General features: G+C 35.8%; 1 protein-coding gene across 20 annotated transcripts in view; it reads left to right on the plus strand.

The window, feature by feature from the left end:
• The window catches only part of STAG2 (STAG2 cohesin complex component), a 141,670-nt gene that overhangs the window by 107,734 nt on the left and 16,473 nt on the right, over window positions 1-17,463 (plus strand). For all 20 annotated transcript variants that reach the window (XM_055376884.2, XM_031005809.3, XM_019019373.4 and 17 more), the window contains 6 exons: window positions 18-110; window positions 2,606-2,780; window positions 7,795-7,934; window positions 9,419-9,520; window positions 12,847-12,995; window positions 14,898-15,026. In XM_055376884.2, the coding sequence (XP_055232859.1) occupies window positions 18-110; window positions 2,606-2,780; window positions 7,795-7,934; window positions 9,419-9,520; window positions 12,847-12,995; window positions 14,898-15,026 (788 nt within the window). The remainder of the gene's footprint in view (window positions 1-17; window positions 111-2,605; window positions 2,781-7,794; window positions 7,935-9,418; window positions 9,521-12,846; window positions 12,996-14,897; window positions 15,027-17,463) is intronic.

Raw genomic sequence — 17,463 nt, forward strand, 5'->3', positions numbered from 1 at the left:
TGTTAAATTTTTTCAAGGAGGACTTGCTGCGTTTAAAGAAACAAATGAGAGTATTTTGTCAGATATGTCAACATTACCTGACCAACGTGAATACTACTGTTAAGGAACAGGTTAGTAATTACTATAGATGGTAATCTTTTTGTAAGCAACCTTTATAAAATCTGAACTAATGTAGAAAGTTTAAATAATACTAAGATTGAGCAAAGCAGAAATATCTTGTATCTGCCTATGTATACTATACTAAAAAAATAGGTTAATATATTGGATTTGTGCATAATAAAATTGATTAATTTCATATGGGGTTTATAATTGCATTATAGATTACCCTTATAGTCATTTTATGTTGTTGTTTCTTTATGACACATGGTAAACAGACTTCATACAAATTATAGATGTATGAAATTAACAAAAGTCATTCCTGAAAGCAACTAATATGACAAGTTTGTTCCAGGGTAGAAAAGTCCACAAGGTTTTGTTATCTCTGAGAATATCAGATGTTGGCATTCTCGCTCATCCTGATCTTCCTGTGGACCTTGTCTGAAATAAACATTTATAATCACTTCCCTGTCTTCCAAGTGTTACCTTCCCAACGCGTATGCCTTCATGCTTCCATTACTTCTAACCTTTTCAATTCTCGAAATAGACTGTTACCTGGTTTGATCCTAGAACTAACATCATGTTCAATTCTAATTCCCTAATTGAGAGGATTAAGCTTCGTTGGAAACATGCTTTTCAAATGCTTTTATGGGAAGATGTTTTCACAAGCATTTCATAAGAACTATTAATATGGTATAGTCAAAATGATTATGGTGGTTTCAAGGTTTGCAACCATTTCATACAGCTTAACCTTTGTTTTTTCAGGTAGAATCCCAATAGTCAACCTGACTATGATTTTTGGACACTGTGATATGTTAGGTACTATTTATTTTAGTTCAGTGTTATTCAAATATAACCAGCCCTTTGTTTGGCACTTGTCTTTATTTAATTTAAAAATACCGAAGCTAATTTTAATAAAACATATTTGGATTTTTATAGTTTAAAATGTTCATTCAATGCCCAGCTGGTAGTCTCTTTTTTTCTTATTTCCAGCTCTCTCTTGTCCCTACCATACATATATGCTTGGTCACACATGCCAAGATGCAGTTACTGAATTTTGCTACTTTTTTTTCCAAAAATATGAAGTATATTGCCATAACTATTGCATTGCTGAATTCTCTCCAATTTTACGTGTGTAGTTTTGAACTATAGCAATAAAGGGTGTGGTACTTTAATTTTCATCTCTATAATTCAGATGAAAGGAACAAGATTTCTGATGGTAGTAAATTGAATTTAGATTTAAACTCTTGGAATAGGATTTTAATGACATGCACGGATCCAAACCTAATGCACGAAATATTACTTTATAATTGCATGGGACACCAAGATATTCAGCATAATAATCCCTATTTTTATAGCATTAACACATAATCCTTGTGGGTTATCCTGTGTAACCTCCTATATAATCCCTTGCTCAGGCCATAGAGATTAATTATTTAGTTATTAAACAGCTTATGTGCCCAGTCTTCCCAACAGCTTCCCAGAATGTGTCCTGGTCAGCTCACTTGATTTGCCAGTTCAGCTAATTAGTAAATATCATCATACTTAATACTTTATATCCTTACTCTTTATGTTGCAAGTTTTTGTAAACTGAAATATGCTAATAGGTATAAATTACTACTGTAGTAGTTAGGAGAAGAGACTGAAGGAAGGGGTAAAAACATAAAGAGAAAAAGTAAATGTGGTTAGTTCCAAAATGGCAAAACTGTTAATAAGATCTGCTTTGTGCTCTGTATTATATTGTCTTTCCAGGAATGATCTTCCTTTAAATGTATTTTCTGGTTTACTTTGTGACCCTAAATTTCTATTTTCATTACCCCTTCCCAACAAATACTTAATTAGTCTGTGACTCCATTTAAAACCCATGGCAGAGTTTTTATTAAGCTCCTTGAGATACAACTTCAGCCTTATGTTTATTATATATGTTCAGGTTTACCTGATAGATAGTAAGCAGCCCTGTATCTGGTTATGTTTTCGCTACTTAATCAGTACACGTGTGAACAATGAGAGTGCTTAATAAGTACCATAGATTTTGTGATCTCTATTCTAATACTTATCTCTTTAATGTTTTTTCTTCTGTAGAATGAAGAGTGGTACCAAGTTTATACATTATTTCATATTTGAGAATGAATACCTTGGGGCATTGCAATATAGAGCAAAGTAGGGGATTTGGAGTTAGAAAACATGAGTTTGAGTCCTGACCCTGCATATTTTTGTAGTGTGTAACATATTGTACAAGTCACTTAATGTTGCTGAAAATTAAAAAAAATTTGTGAAATTACTTTGCAGTTAGTAAAGCCTTATACAAATATAAGCATTCGTTGTTACATAAATTATACTTCGCAGCTTTAGAATCTTAGGAAAATACTAAACATTGATTTCTCTTAAGATTTTTAAATATAGAAAGTTGGATTCTGTTTCTGTGTTAAATATGTAAATTATTTGTGGCAGTTAGTGAGAAACCTTGGATTATAGCATGCTTTCCTCTTTTTTTTTTTTTTTAAAATAGGCCTTCACTATTCTGTGTGATATTTTGATGATCTTCAGCCATCAGATTATGTCAGGAGGGCGTGACATGTTAGAGCCATTAGTGTATACCCCTGATTCTTCATTGCAGTCTGAGTTGCTCAGCTTTATTTTGGATCATGTCTTCATTGAACAGGATGATGATAATAATAGTGCAGGTAATTTTATTGCCATCTTTTTATTAAATCTGTGTGTCCACCATAAAATCAAACTTAAGTAACAATGATGTACATCGGTGCACTAAAATATATTTTATCCTTAAAAACGTGAAACACAGGTATATATTCCAGCACAATTTATGTTCCTTTTTTTGTACTATTGTAAAGAAAACGTGATGTTGCAGAGTATAGGCTTTCAAGTCAGATCGCTGCTTCTCACTAGCACTGAGTCTGCTTTCTAATTTCTAACTACCTCATAAAACTGTTAAAAATTGAGTCAAATGACTAGTACAGTGCCTGGACATATAGCAGGTACTCAATAAAATTTATTCCCTCTTGCCCTTATTCATTGGTAATACCAATATGCAGATAATTTGGAAAGAATAAAGTGTTTATGTGACTTTTTGTTGTGTACTTGTATACCGTAGGTTTTTTTTGTTTTTTAATTTGGGGAGTATTAATTTGATTTCTGAATGTTAGAAAAATGTTCGAAACTGCTCTGTAAAAGTCTGGGGCAGTATATAATGTTTACAGGAAAAGAATCAAACCAGCTTTACCTAGTGTTAAGTTACTCTTCACACCCTAATTGTTTACACACCCTAATTGCCTTACTTGAGCATGAGGTCATGGAAAAGAAGTGATATTTGGCGATGTCTTTCTGGGTTTGTTTTTAGTTTGAAGGTATATTTTTTGTTTATTTTTAGTTTTTAGAAACAGAGTCTCACTCTGTTGCCCAGCCTGGAGTACAGTAGCATGATATTAGCTCACTGCACCCTCAAACTCTGACCAAAGCAGTCCTCCCCCTTTAGCCTCCTGAGTAGCTAGGACTACAGGTGGTGTGCCACCGTGCTTGGCTAATTTTTTGTAGACGTGGGGTCTTGATATGTTGCCCAGGCTGGTCTTGAATTCCTGGTCTCAAGTGATCTTCTTGCCTCGGCCTCCCCAACTGTGAAGTTAATACTTAAAGGAAAATACAACATCAACATGTATATATCCATACTGATGTATCACTGCATATTAGGGTGTAAATATATATGTAATTCTGTATATGGCATGTAGCTTATTTTTGGCAATAGAGAGCTTTGTGCTCATGTACTAAAAACTTAACCTCAACACAAATGAGAAACCCAGAGTAGCCAAAACAGTTGTCAGAATCCATGTAGTGAAGTTTATATACTTTGAGTTTTTCATCTGTCACTCTAAGCTATTGGCTTAGTTATGCTTTTGTTCATAACATTGATTTGACAAATATTTATTGGTCAGCAGGCAGTTTACTAGATGGTATGGATATGAAAAGATGAGACAAGGTCTCATCCTTCAAGAATTAAATTCAGGTTGAAAAGAACCAAGTAATTATAGTGTTGTTGTTGTTGTTTGTTTGTTTGTTTGTTTGTTTTGAGATGGAGTCTCACTCTGCCACCCAGGATGGAGTGCAGTGGCACAATCTTGGCTCTCACTGCAACCTCCGCCTCCCAGGTTCAAATGGTTTTCCTGACTTAGCCTCCTGAGTAGCTGGGATTATAGGTGCCCACCACCACGCCCAGCTAATTTTTCTTTTTTTTTTTTTCTTTCTTTCTTTTCTTTTTTCTTTTTTTTTTTTTTTTAGTAGAGATGGCGTTTCACCATGTTGGCCAGGCTGGTCTTGAACTCTTGACCTCAGGTCATCCACCTGCCTTGGCCTCCCAAAGTACTGGGATTACAGGCATGAGCCACTGCGCCCGGCCTATAGTGCAATTTTTGATAAGTAATGGAGGCATGTACAAAGTGTTGTGGGCATGTAGAGTAAGTTCTCACTGATCTGCAGGTATTGAAACATCTTTTGAGAAGCTAACATCTGAAGTTAATCCAAAAAATGAATAGGACTTTATAAAACGTCTTTTTTTTAAACTTCTAAAACGTCTATGAGAAAGTACAGTTGGATTCTAAAACCTGATACAAAATAAGTTTTAGTAGATAACCGTTTTGTTAATTTGGGGCTGCCTTAGCTTCATTTAGTCCATGGGGAGTTGAATTAGAGTAAGCTTGCCAAAACTCTTGATTTATCTAGGAGCTTCCTAGAATTACCCACACTTCTTATCTCCTTAGACTTGTGTGTGTGTATGTGTGTGTTTGTGTGTGACAGGGTCTCACTGTGTCACCCAGGCTGGAGTGAAGTGGTGTGGACTTCATATAGCTCATTGCAGCCTAAATCTCCCAGGTACAAATGATTCTCCCACCTCAGTCTCTGGAGTAGCTGGGACTCAAGCATGTGCCACTCTGCCTGGCTAATTTATTTAATTTTTAGTAGAGACGAGGTCTCGCTGTGTAGCCCAGGGTGGTTTCAAACTCCTGGGCTCAAGCAGTCCTCTCATCTTGGCTTCTCAAGGTGCTGGGATTACAGATGTGAGCCACTACACCTGGCACTATTTTCACTTTTAAAATGAAGTGCATTCTAGTCCAATGGAAGAGTATAAAATATAACAGATTTTTACGTAACCATTCCATCAGTCTTTGTCAAATTTAGCTGTGTTTGTTTTAGGTTTTTTAAAGAAATAAAAGCACAGTTACAAAAGAAGCCCTCATTTGTATTCCTCCCTTATCCCATTATCCTCCCATTTTCCCTAGAGATAACTGCTACCCCAAATTTGTTGTTTATCACACCTTTGCATTTCAATTTTATTTTACTAAGAATTTGTATCTGTTAACAATACATAGTTCATTTATTCTTGCTAACTTCCATGTAAATGATATTATGTTGAACATTTTGCAGTTTGCCTTTTTTCTTCTTTTTAAAATATGAAATGAGATCTTGCTATATTGCTCAGGCTGGCCTCAACCTCCTGGGCTCAAACAGTACTCTTGCCTCAGCCTCCTCAGTATCCGGGATTATAGGCACATGCCACTGCACCCCGTGCAGTTTTCCTTTTTGAATTTACATTCTTGAGATTTTTTTCAGTGTTGACATGTGGCTACAATTCATTTATTCTAACTGCTGAATATTATATGATACAAGTTAACTACAGTTTATCCATTTTCTTATTTTTAGACATTTAGGTTATTTCTACTTTTTCCTCAATTAAAATAGCGTTACAACAAATATTTCAATGCTTAGCTCCTTGAGCACATATACATTTGCTTTTCTAGTGTATACCTGAGTGGAATTGCTAGATTATGTAGTGTGTGTGCATCTTAAACTTGATCATATTTTGCTAAAGTGGTTGTATTGTTTTACCCTCCTTCCAGCAGCATATGATAGTTTCCATTGTTACTCATCCTCACCTAACATCTAGTATTGTAGACCCTTGGATATTGTATTTGTTAGCCTACATCAGATTAGAAAGGGAGAGTAAAATAGGGAATGCTCCTAGAGGCATTTCATTGACAATACATAATAATAATGGCAGCTGACACTTCTGAAAGGCCCAGTGTGTTAGGTACTTCTCTACATTCCTTAATATCCACAAGAGAAAAAGTTGGCTAATTCTTGACAAGCCATTAGTGGAGAAAAATAAAAATCAGGACTTAAAAACTCTGAATATCATAGGATAGTTTAGTCTTTAGAGGGAAAATGTCTGTATGCGATTGGAAACAATGTCATTAGAAATTGTCCATTATAGTGACAGAGCTATTAAGAAAAGGTTACTTTATGTATTCAGTGTAATGATATGTCTTAGGTTTCTAAGCAAATAGTGTTGCATCTTGGGACATACATTTGAGATAAAACTTTCTCTGATGGTCTATCTTAAATTCTTACTCTTAAAATTTGGTTTTAGTTTACTAGAAGTTATCAAAGATTACCAGAGACAGGATGAAAAATTAATTAAATGAAGGAACATTCTTACTATACATAAAATAGTTTTTGATATTGGGAACCTTATATTGGAGCTTATAGGATATGCACAGACTGTTCACCAGAGGAATTATAAACGGCTAATAAACAATTTTAATTTCATTTAACAAGGGATAGTGGTTTGTTTGTTTGTTTAGATGGAGTTTCACTCTTGTTGCCCAGTCTGGAGTGCAGTGGCGTGATCTTGGCTCACTGCAACCTCCACCTCCCGGGTTCAAGCAATTCTCCTGCCTCAGCCTCCCAACTAGGTGGGAGTATAGGCGCGTGCTACCACACCCAGCTGATTTTTGTATTTTTAGTAGAGATGGGGTTTCACCATGTTGGCCAAGCTGGTCTCAAACTCTTGACCTCAGATGATCCGCCTGCTTCAGCCTCCCAAAGTGCTGGGATTATAGGTGTGAGCCACCGCACCTGGCCTGGGATAGTGGTTGTTTTTTTTTTTTTTTTTTTTTAAGACAAGTAATTTCATTTGTAAAATCTGTCCAGAGGGAAAAATTTTTGTATGCAGCTTTTATTTTTTAATATAAAAAGCTTCATCCAGTTTTATTTACAGTATCCAATAAGTAAAACAATTATTTGGCATTACTTGGAGGCTGCAGTGGGGCTTCCCTGACTGCGAATTTGGAAATAAGTTTGTCTTCTTGAGAATTGAATGTCAAGATTTCACATAATGGATCAGAGTAGAAATATGCAAGATTATTTTAAAAAGACAGAATGGTTTCTGGGGCCTGTCTAGCTGAATATATGTACAAAGGAGGACTGTTACAGCCAGATTTTGGGGTTTGAGGTAAGGTGGGATCATCCTTGGAAGGGATAGGAGAAATTCTGAGGTTGGCAGTGTTCAGGAACGTAGGAGCCTTAACTAACAGACGTTGAGTGTGCAGATTTTGTTGACAAACTATCCTGCTAGGGAAGTAGACGAATGTTAGGCAAGTTTAGCCTGACTTCACTAGGTGAACATGGAATACGAACAAATGGAGTGATTCAGTTCCATTTGTTCTGATCATTATTTGATGTCACAAAAATTTAGTGTATTGGAATAAATTATGAATGGTTATAATTTTAATTTTAATGTTTTTCCCTTTTCAAATTCTCTTATAAAAGCATGTTTCATAGTGAGAATTAAAAAAAATACATGGTTGAAATAAAATACAAGATGCTTAATGTTTGGGACTTTTTCTCCAGATGGTCAGCAAGAGGATGAAGCCAGTAAAATTGAAGCTCTGCACAAGAGAAGAAATTTACTTGCAGCATTTTGTAAACTAATTGTATATACTGTGGTGGAGATGAATACAGCTGCAGATATCTTCAAACAGTATATGAAGGTAAAGTTGAAAAATGGATAGCAAGATAGTTTTAAAATGCAACACTAGTTTTTATGCATGGCTGCCATTGAATTCTTTAAGTGGCAAATTACATTTCTAGTGTAAAAGAGTTGTATTTTAAAATATTTAGTGTTTTCAGTACATTTCCTTACACCTCTACTCCAGTTAATGGACATTTTGGGTTTATTGTGTTCGTTTGCATTTGGAATATTGGAGATGGCCTCTCTTAATTTGTCACTATCAGAAATAGCATGTATGATTCAGTTTAAGATAATAGGATGGCATTCCTCCTCTGCTTGATGTAGCATTAAAAAGAGTTTGAGGAGTCAGAAGACTTGGGTGGTAGTTTTGGCTTGGTTACTATGCATCTTGCGACCTTGAATAACTCCAAGCATTTTATGACCTGAGTTCCTTTATCTGTTCCACTGTGATTGTTAAGGTTTTCCCCTTTGGTTCTCAAAGTCTGATTTGATTAACCATAGGTTATTCATAATTTTCATAACTAGATGTGAGGTTTTAAGTTGAAAGTAGCGATAAACAGGATTTTGTTGATTATACTAACAGAATGTGACTAAATGTGGTAAGATAGCTTAAAAATCCTTCCTCAACTAAAATCTAATTATAAATGTAAACTTTTTAAAGCCTTTGCTTTCAAGAAATAAAATATGTAATATATTTAAACCTAGTTAATCCTCTCTGGAATATTTTGCTACTTGAACTCTAATATCATTGAAAATTATTTTGGAACTTAAATCATTTGGGATGATAATTACCAGTTTTTTTTTTTTTAAACTAAGGTTGTTTATGAAGTTATTTAACAAATTTTAAAGTTTTAGTCTTAGGTACTCTAAAGTCACTTACTAGTCATAGGGACGTGGTTATTCTGTTATCTCTGATAATTGTTATTGTACGTGTTTGAAACACAGTCTTAAATTAGGAAAAAATTTCATGTGCAATGTGTAATGTAAATGTCATATAAACAACTTTTAAAAGTTGTTTATATGCTTTCCTTTTAAAAGTTGTTTATAGGCTGTTAGATTCTATAAGCCAAATTAATAAAGTTTTAAACTGCTCGTGGCCTGTATACCTGGTATCAATGAATTAGTTATAAGTGTAACTGAGATTATGTTTATTATTTTACAAAGAGAATTTTGTTTGTATATTTTGTGTTACTTCTGAAAATCTGCATAACCTAATTGTTGTTTTGACTAAAACTGACCAGTATACTGTCTTTATTTTAACCAAGTCTGGAGCTTAATTTGATTAGATCTTAACTGTTTTGTATATATGATTTTACTGAAGTTAGGGATTGTATGCTTAGAAATGATCTTTAGGTTTCAGTAACATTCTTTCCTGCCTTTTAAGGCATAATTTTGGCTAAATACATACTTTGTGACGTGTTTACATGACTAACCTAAAATTTGTCTTTTATTGTCAAGTAGTTTTAAGAGATAAAGCTCTAATTTGTACAAATTTCTTTATAGTATTATAATGACTATGGAGATATCATCAAAGAAACAATGAGTAAAACAAGGCAGATAGACAAAATTCAGTGTGCTAAGACCCTTATTCTCAGTCTGCAACAGGTAAGCATTAAGAGTACCAACTTTAGCTAACACAATTAACACCTAATAGTTAGCAAAATAAGGTAGCAGTTGAAATTGGGCAAAGTGTGCAATAGGCAATTTATAAAAGTAGAAATACAAGAAAGTATAAGTGAGATTATTTTTTTGCTTTCAAACTGTCAAGATTGGCAAAACCTATAGCTATCTAAGGTATGGAGGAAATATAGATATGGTAGGCAATTTGGCAATTTATGTAAAAATTTATAATGTGTATGCCATTTGAGGCAGCAATTCTACTTTTTAAATCTACTCTTTTATCCAAGGTGATAAGACAAGTTTGCAAAAGTTGATATACAAAGTTGTATATTGCAATGTTGTTTATAGGAAATAAGACATAATCTAAAAGTCTATTAGGATATTAGATAAATTTACTGTATAGTACATTTCTGCAATGACCGTTGTACAACACTTAAAATTAGTGTAGATCTATATTCATTAATGTATAAAGAGCTTCATAATCACAAAATATATTAACAGTGGTTAACTTGTTTTGGTAGATTTCATGTTGAATTCTACTTTTTTCTCTGTATATTTCCAAACTTATTTTTGTGAGCGTATATTAATTTTATAACTAAAACACAGTAGTTTTGGCCAGGCGCAGTGGCTCATTCCTGTAATCCCAGTGCTTTGGGAGGCCGAGGTGGGCGGATCACCTGAGATCAGGAATTCGAGACCAGCCTGGCCAACATGGTGAAACCCCGTCTCTACTAAAAATACAAAAATTAGCTGGGCACGATGATGTGCGCCTATAATCCCAGCCACTTGGGAGGCTGAGGCACGAGAATTGCTTGAACCTCATAGGTGGAGGTTGCAATGAGCCAAGATCATGCCACTGCACTCCAGCCTGGGCGACAGAGTGAGACTCTGTCTCAAAACAAACAAACAAAAAAACCAATAGTTTTCATTTTGGCAGTGTTGAGGCATTTAATTAGATAAAATTACTGACTTAGTATACTTTTGTCTTTGGGGACAAAATTTGCATGCAAAGCCCAACCCAACCCATTCCAACTTAATGAACTTTCTTTTAGGAATGTCCTTTTTTTTTTTCTCTCTTTTTTTGAGACGGAGTCTCGCCCTGTCGCCCAGGCTGGAGTGCAGTGGCGTGATCTTGGCTCACTGCAGGCTCCACCTCCCGGGTTCACGCCATTCTCCTGCCTCATCCTCCCAAGTAGCTGGGACTACAGGCGCCCGCCACCGCACCCGGCTAATTTTTTTGTATTTTTAGTAGAGACGGGGTTTCACCGTGTTAGCCAGGATGGTCTCAATCTCCTGACCTCGTGATCCACCTGCCTCGGCCTCCCAAAGTGCTGGGATTACAGGCGTGAGCCACCGCACCCAGCCAGGAATGTTCTTAATTTTATTTGAGAATTTGAATTTTCTCTATTAAAATTAATAAAATGTAGGCTGGGTGTAGTGGCTGATGCCTGTAATCCCAGCACTTTGGGAGGCCAAGGTTGGGAATTGCTTGAGCCCAGGAGTTGGAGGCCAGCCTGGGCAACATAGCAAGAGCCCATCTCTACAGAAAATGAAGAAAGAAAAATAAATAAAATTTAAAAGGTTGAAAAGATGGCATTTAAAAAACAACTTTTGCTATAAAGTAATAGCTGCTAGCTGTACTGTTTAGAAAATATAAAAAGGAACAAATGCAAATTATCCTTAATGTTTTCACTTCACAATAACCTTTTTGTTTTTTGATGGCCTTGTTACTCTTTTTTATGCGTACATGAAATCTGATTTTTTAACAAAATTAAATTGTGCGTTCCATTTTTGTAAGGCTGCATTTTAATATTAATAAACACTGAACACATTTATGCCATTAAATAATTTCCTCAGCATCTTTTTTTTTTTGGAGCAGGAGAGGTTCATTTATTTTTTTTTCTAGATTTTTGTGAAGGTATAATTGAAAAGTAAGAATTCTGTGTACTTAACGGTATACAGCATGATGTTTTGATATGTATGCATTGTGAAATGATTAAATTTAGCTAATTAACATAAACATTACATCACATACTTACTTACTTGTGGTAAGAACATTTAAGACCAACTGTTCTAGCAGTTTTTAGATAAACAATACAGTACATTACTCTTAACTATGGTCACCATGCTGTACAATAGATCTTCAGAACTTACTTATCCTGTCCTACTGAAACGTTGTTCCCTTTGACCAAAGTCTCAGCCTCCCCCAACCCCCAGTCCCTGGAAACCACCATTCTGTTCTCTGCTTCTATGAGTGCAGATATTTCCTCAACATGTGGATTTCATTTTCTCTGGGTGTATACTTAGAAGTCTTCCTCCTTTTAAAAAGTTGACACATGACCGGGCGCGGTGGCTCACATCTGTAATCCAAGCACTTTGGGAGACTGAGGCGGGCAGATCATGAGGTCAGGAGTTCGAAAGCAGCCTGGCCAATATGGTGAAACCCCATCTCTACTACAAATACAAAAATTAGCTGGGCTTGGTGGCACACACCTTTAATCGCAGCTACTCAGGAGGCTGAGGCAGGAGAATGGCGTGAACCCGGGAGGTGGAGGTTGCAGTGAGCCAAGATCACGCCACTGCACTCCAGCCTGGGTGATAGAGCGAGACTCTGTCTCCAAAAAAAAAAAAGTTGACACATAGTTGTACATATTTATGGGGTGTACATAGTGATGTTTTGACACAGTTGTATAGTTAACCAAAGCAGGATGATTAGCATATCCATTTTGATGACTATATAATATTCCATTTTATAGATAGACCACAATTTAACCGAAGTCTCCTTGTTTACGCTGAGGTTTTTTACAAGTTTTGTTATTATAAATAGCACTAAAACATTTTTGTACATATTATTGTACATAAATATTATTTCTTTTGGTTCAAGTCCTATAATTAGAATTGCTTTGTCAAAGAAGATTAAAATTCTTAAGCTTTCGCTATTTCATGTTAAGAGTTCTTGATGTAAAGATTCACCACTTAAACGTAAATGACAGAGCATGGTTGCCTAATAATTTGCTGGGTTTTTTTTTCCCCTTTATATTTTTATATGCTATGTTAATATCCAGTTAATACCAGCAGGATAGCATTCTGCCAAAACTAACCTGAAGGGTTTCTAATGTTAATAAAAACCTCCAGTTTAAATATACGAAGTACTGCACTTTTGGTCATTTGCATCATGTTTTAGTGTTTTGCAATAAAATACAGTGCCTCATTTATTGAACACCTGTATTTTAAATGAAAATGTAATATTTTAAAAGATGTTAATCTCCAGGTATTAAGAACTTTAACATGCTTTCTTTCTTTCCAAACAGCTTTTTAATGAAATGATACAAGAAAATGGCTATAATTTTGATAGATCATCCTCTACATTTAGTGGCATAAAAGAACTTGCTCGACGTTTTGCTTTAACTTTTGGACTTGATCAGTTGAAAACAAGAGAAGCCATTGCCATGCTACACAAGTAATCTCCAGATATTTTATTCAGCTCTCATATTTTTTAGTCATGAAACTTTTTTTTTAAATCTAGCCCTTTCATTTGGAATAACTAAATTAAATTTATGCTTTATTATTAGCTTATAAATCTCTACCCGTATCTCCTTTCTTAATTTTAAAGAACCAGTTACAATGCTATCTCAATTAACAAATGAGTTGGGCCAGGTTTGGTGCTCATGCCTGTAATCCCAGCACTTTGGGAGGCTGAGGCAGGAGGATCACTTGAGGCCAGTAGTTTGAGAACAGCCTGGCCAACATGGTGAAACCCGTCTCTACTAAAAGTAGAAAAATTAGCTGGGAGTGGTGGTGTGCACCTCTAGTCCCAGCAACTCAGGTATGAGAATGGCTCGAACCTTGGAGGCAGAGGTTGCAGTGAGCCGAGATTGCGCCACTGCACTCCAGCCTGGGGGACAGAGCGAGACTCTGTCTCAACAACAACAACAATAAAATGAGTTAGGATTAAAACTCCGTTTATAAGCCTTTGTTTAAATTTAAACCATACAAAGTCTATAAATTATGTGAATCAAAGCAGCATAAATTCAAGCATTACACATCTTTTTTATCAACTTTTGTCATGATCTCATTGTCAGATAGAGAAATCTTTGAGGTTTGATTCCTTTGTCTCAAGTATTTCTTTGGTTCTGCACTCTTACTTTGTAGTGACCTTTTCCCGTGTTTTGATCCACACCCTTCTTTCCATCTGCATATTTTGTTGCCCTTATCAAAATTGGAAGTCGTTTTATTTTATACTGGGCCTGTAATTTAGTGATCAATTGCACTTTTAAAGTATGGGTACATTTTAGACCTTTAACATAACCAACATTTGTGTATTAAAACCCTTTATCTGTTACCTGTGGGTTAAAGAACCTTGCTTTTAGATTCTCGGACTCTCCTTCATCCTCTTGCTCATTTAGTTATAAAAGTGCTAACTGTCTCTCTGAGGAAAATATGCTGCTCTTGTTTAGGTTTTGCTTATACTCCCTCAACTTAATTATTATTATTATTTCGTTTTTTGTAGAGACAGGGTCTCACCATGTTGCCCAGGCTGGTCTTGAACCCCTGGCCTCAAGAGATCCTCCCACTTAGGCCACCAAAAGCACTAGGATTATAGGTGTGAACCACCACACCCGGCTTCCTCCCTCAATTTTAATTAACTCTCTCCTTTCACTTTCTTCTAAAACTGAAGTTTATTTTTATGCATCCATTAGATGGTAATTTTACATAATATTTAAGGACTACCTGTATATTATTTTCAGAAATAATATCTTTTTTTTCATGTAATCCTTTTTTCCTTCTTGATTCCATCTGGATTGTTTTTTACTCAGTTACATATTTGATAGAGTTATAATGTTGGGTTGTTATTTTGATGAATAGAGGTATTTATCGTCACATAAATATAGTTAAAATGGGCCTTAGATGGGGTTTAATTTTAAACTTTACTCTTGAATTGTTTATTACAAATATTTGTGAATTATTTTTTAACGTTCTATATGTTAGAGTAGGTCTCCTTTATGTCTTGAAAAATACAGATAATGTATTGATCATTATGTGAGAGAATTTACATTATTTTCTATGGAAAAAAGTACTGATTAAAGAATGTAGATATACCAGACCATATTCAGACTGAAAGCTAAGTGGCGTGTGTGTGTGTGTGTGTGTGTGTGTGTGTGTGTATTGTTTTAAAGAAAGTAACAGTGACATAAAATGTCAGTATATCTGCACATTCTCACACTTTACAACCTGCTTATTTTCTATTCCTCAAATTAAAAGCTTGGCAAAGGAAGTAGCGAGTGAAATTTCCTAAGTTATTGACTTTTTTATTATAGTCCCTCAAATATTTATTTCAATTATTTTTTGTTTTCCTTTGCAGAGATGGCATAGAATTTGCTTTTAAAGAGCCTAATCCGCAAGGGGAGAGCCATCCACCTTTAAATTTGGCATTTCTTGATATTCTGAGTGAATTTTCTTCTAAACTACTTCGACAAGACAAAAGAACAGTGTATGTATTTGCTGGAAATGTCCTATTTAATTTCATTTTGGGATTCTTAAGGGCAATTTTTATACTTGGTTTCTCTCTACTCACGCAGAATTGTAGGATTGCATTAATACACAAAAAAGTTTATACTTCAGCAACTTTATAATTCAAGGATTATAACTGTATTTTATGCATAATACTCTATTTTAATATTGTGAGTTTTCCTCCAGTATAATTTTGGCTTTTGACGCGTAATTTGAATACTTTATGTATTATTTAAGAGACTGGACTCACTATGTTGCCCAGACTGGCTTTGAACTCCTGGGCTCCAGTGATTTTCCTGCCTTAATCTGAGTAGCTGGGACTGTAGGCATGAACCACTGCCTGGCTGCTTTTTGTGTTATTATCTGCATTTGTGCCTTAACCCAACTAAGGAGGGAGCATTTGAAAAAGAATAATAAAGGCAGTCCATCAGGAACATCCTTTAATTCTCAAACAGGGCACTTTTCTGGTTTAGTCTCCTATAATAGTGACTTATAAAAGAGCCCCCAAAATGGATTTAAATTCTCAAAAATCTTCTACCTTTCGCCATGGCTTTGAGGTGTAAAAGGGCAGAAGCGTATGGATACCTCATATTGTAAATAATCTTGTCTGAAAACTCACTAGTATTTTGCATTTAAAGACTATAGATTTTATGTGAAATTCTAAAGCAGGCAAAACTAATGTATGGTGATAAAAATTACAGTAACGGTTACTTCTAGTGTTGGAGAGTTTGAATGGGAACATTAGGGTACTAGAGTTCTGTATCTTTTTTTTTTTTGAAATGAAGTTTAGCTCTGTCCTTCAGGCACCATCTCGGCCCACTGCAAACTCTGCCTCCTGGGTTCAAGTGATTCTCCTGCCTCAGCCTCCTGCGTAGGTGGGATTACAGGCGTGCACCACCATGCCCGGCTAATTTTGTATTTTTAGTAGAGACAGGGTTTCACCATGTTGGCCAGGCTAGTCTCAAACTCCTGACCTCAGGTGATCTGCCCACGTTGGCCTCGCAAAGTGCTGGGATTACAGACGTGAACCACTGTGCCCTGCCAAGTTCTGTATCTTGTTAGGTATGTGGGTCACACAGGTCTATGTTCAGTTATAAAACTGATACAACTGTGCTCTTAGTTTTGTGTGTTCTATTGTATATAAATTTATCCCAGTTAAAATTGCATAAGCAGTATTAATCAGAGAAATAAAGATTAAAACAAATACCATTTCTCACCTAGCACATTAGGAAAAATTAAGAAGTCTGATAGTGTCAAGTATTGCCAAGGATGTGAGGCAGCAGAGCCTTTTATACATTGTTGGTGACAGTAAAAGACCATTTTGTGGAGCTCTTTGGCAATGCCTAGTAAAGTTTAAGATTCTCTCTACCTCATGATCCAGTAATTTCATTCATAAGTAGATACCCCACAGAAACTCCTGAATACATGCACAAGGAGACCGATAAAAGAATGATGGCTGTTTGATTGTTTGAAATAGTGGAAAAACTCAAAATAACCTAAACATCCATCAACTGAAAATGGATCAATAGATTGATATATAATGGAATACCATACAACAGTAAAAATAGCTGGATTTCATTGAGTACAAACAGCAAAGTACAAAACTGTACTATGATGTTTACAGACAACTATGTATTGAATGTACAAAATGTGCATGGGGGTGACAAGTAGTGGTAACCTCTGGGCACGAGGAGGAAGCAAAATGGGGATAGCTTTAGTGCGGACTACTTATCTGTAATGTCCTATTTAGGTATGTGGTGGGTACATAATTGTAAATCTCTCTGCCAGTGAGTATATTTTGGCTCAAGTTTTGTATCTTGTTGCAGACTTAACAGTTTTTGGAGTGGTAGCCAGTTCACAGGCCACGCTTGGAGGAGTACTGTTGTACGACTATATATGACTGAAGTGTATTGTAATACAGAAAGACATACTGGGAGTCGGGTGCCGCGGCTCACACCTGTAATCCCAGCATTTTGGGAGGTCAAGGCGGGCAGAGAGTTCGAGAGCAATCTGGCCAACATGGTGAAACCCTGTCTCTACAAAAGATGCAAAAATTAGCCAGGCGTGGCGGTGTGCACCTGTAATCCCAGCTACTCAGGAGGCTGAGGCAGGAGAATCGCTTGAACCTGGGAGACGGAGTTGCAGTGAGCCGAGATGGCACCACTGCACTACAGCCTCGATGACAGAGTGAGACTCTGTCTCAAAAAAAAAAGAGAAAGGCATACTGAGCAGCTAACAAAGCAGTATGCTTTGTAACTGATTTCTCCTATTCTCTTTAATGCTGTTCACACTGGTGAATCTGAATTGATAGAAATCAGTCATTACAATGACAGCAAATATATGAATTGCACTTTACAGTTAATTGACAAATAGTTGTCTTTATTTGAAGCATAATTTAGCCTTATAGAACTCTTGGT

Source organism: Gorilla gorilla, chromosome X (assembly GCF_029281585.2).
Source record: "Gorilla gorilla gorilla isolate KB3781 chromosome X, NHGRI_mGorGor1-v2.1_pri, whole genome shotgun sequence".
Classification (NCBI taxonomy): Eukaryota; Metazoa; Chordata; class Mammalia; order Primates; family Hominidae; genus Gorilla; species Gorilla gorilla.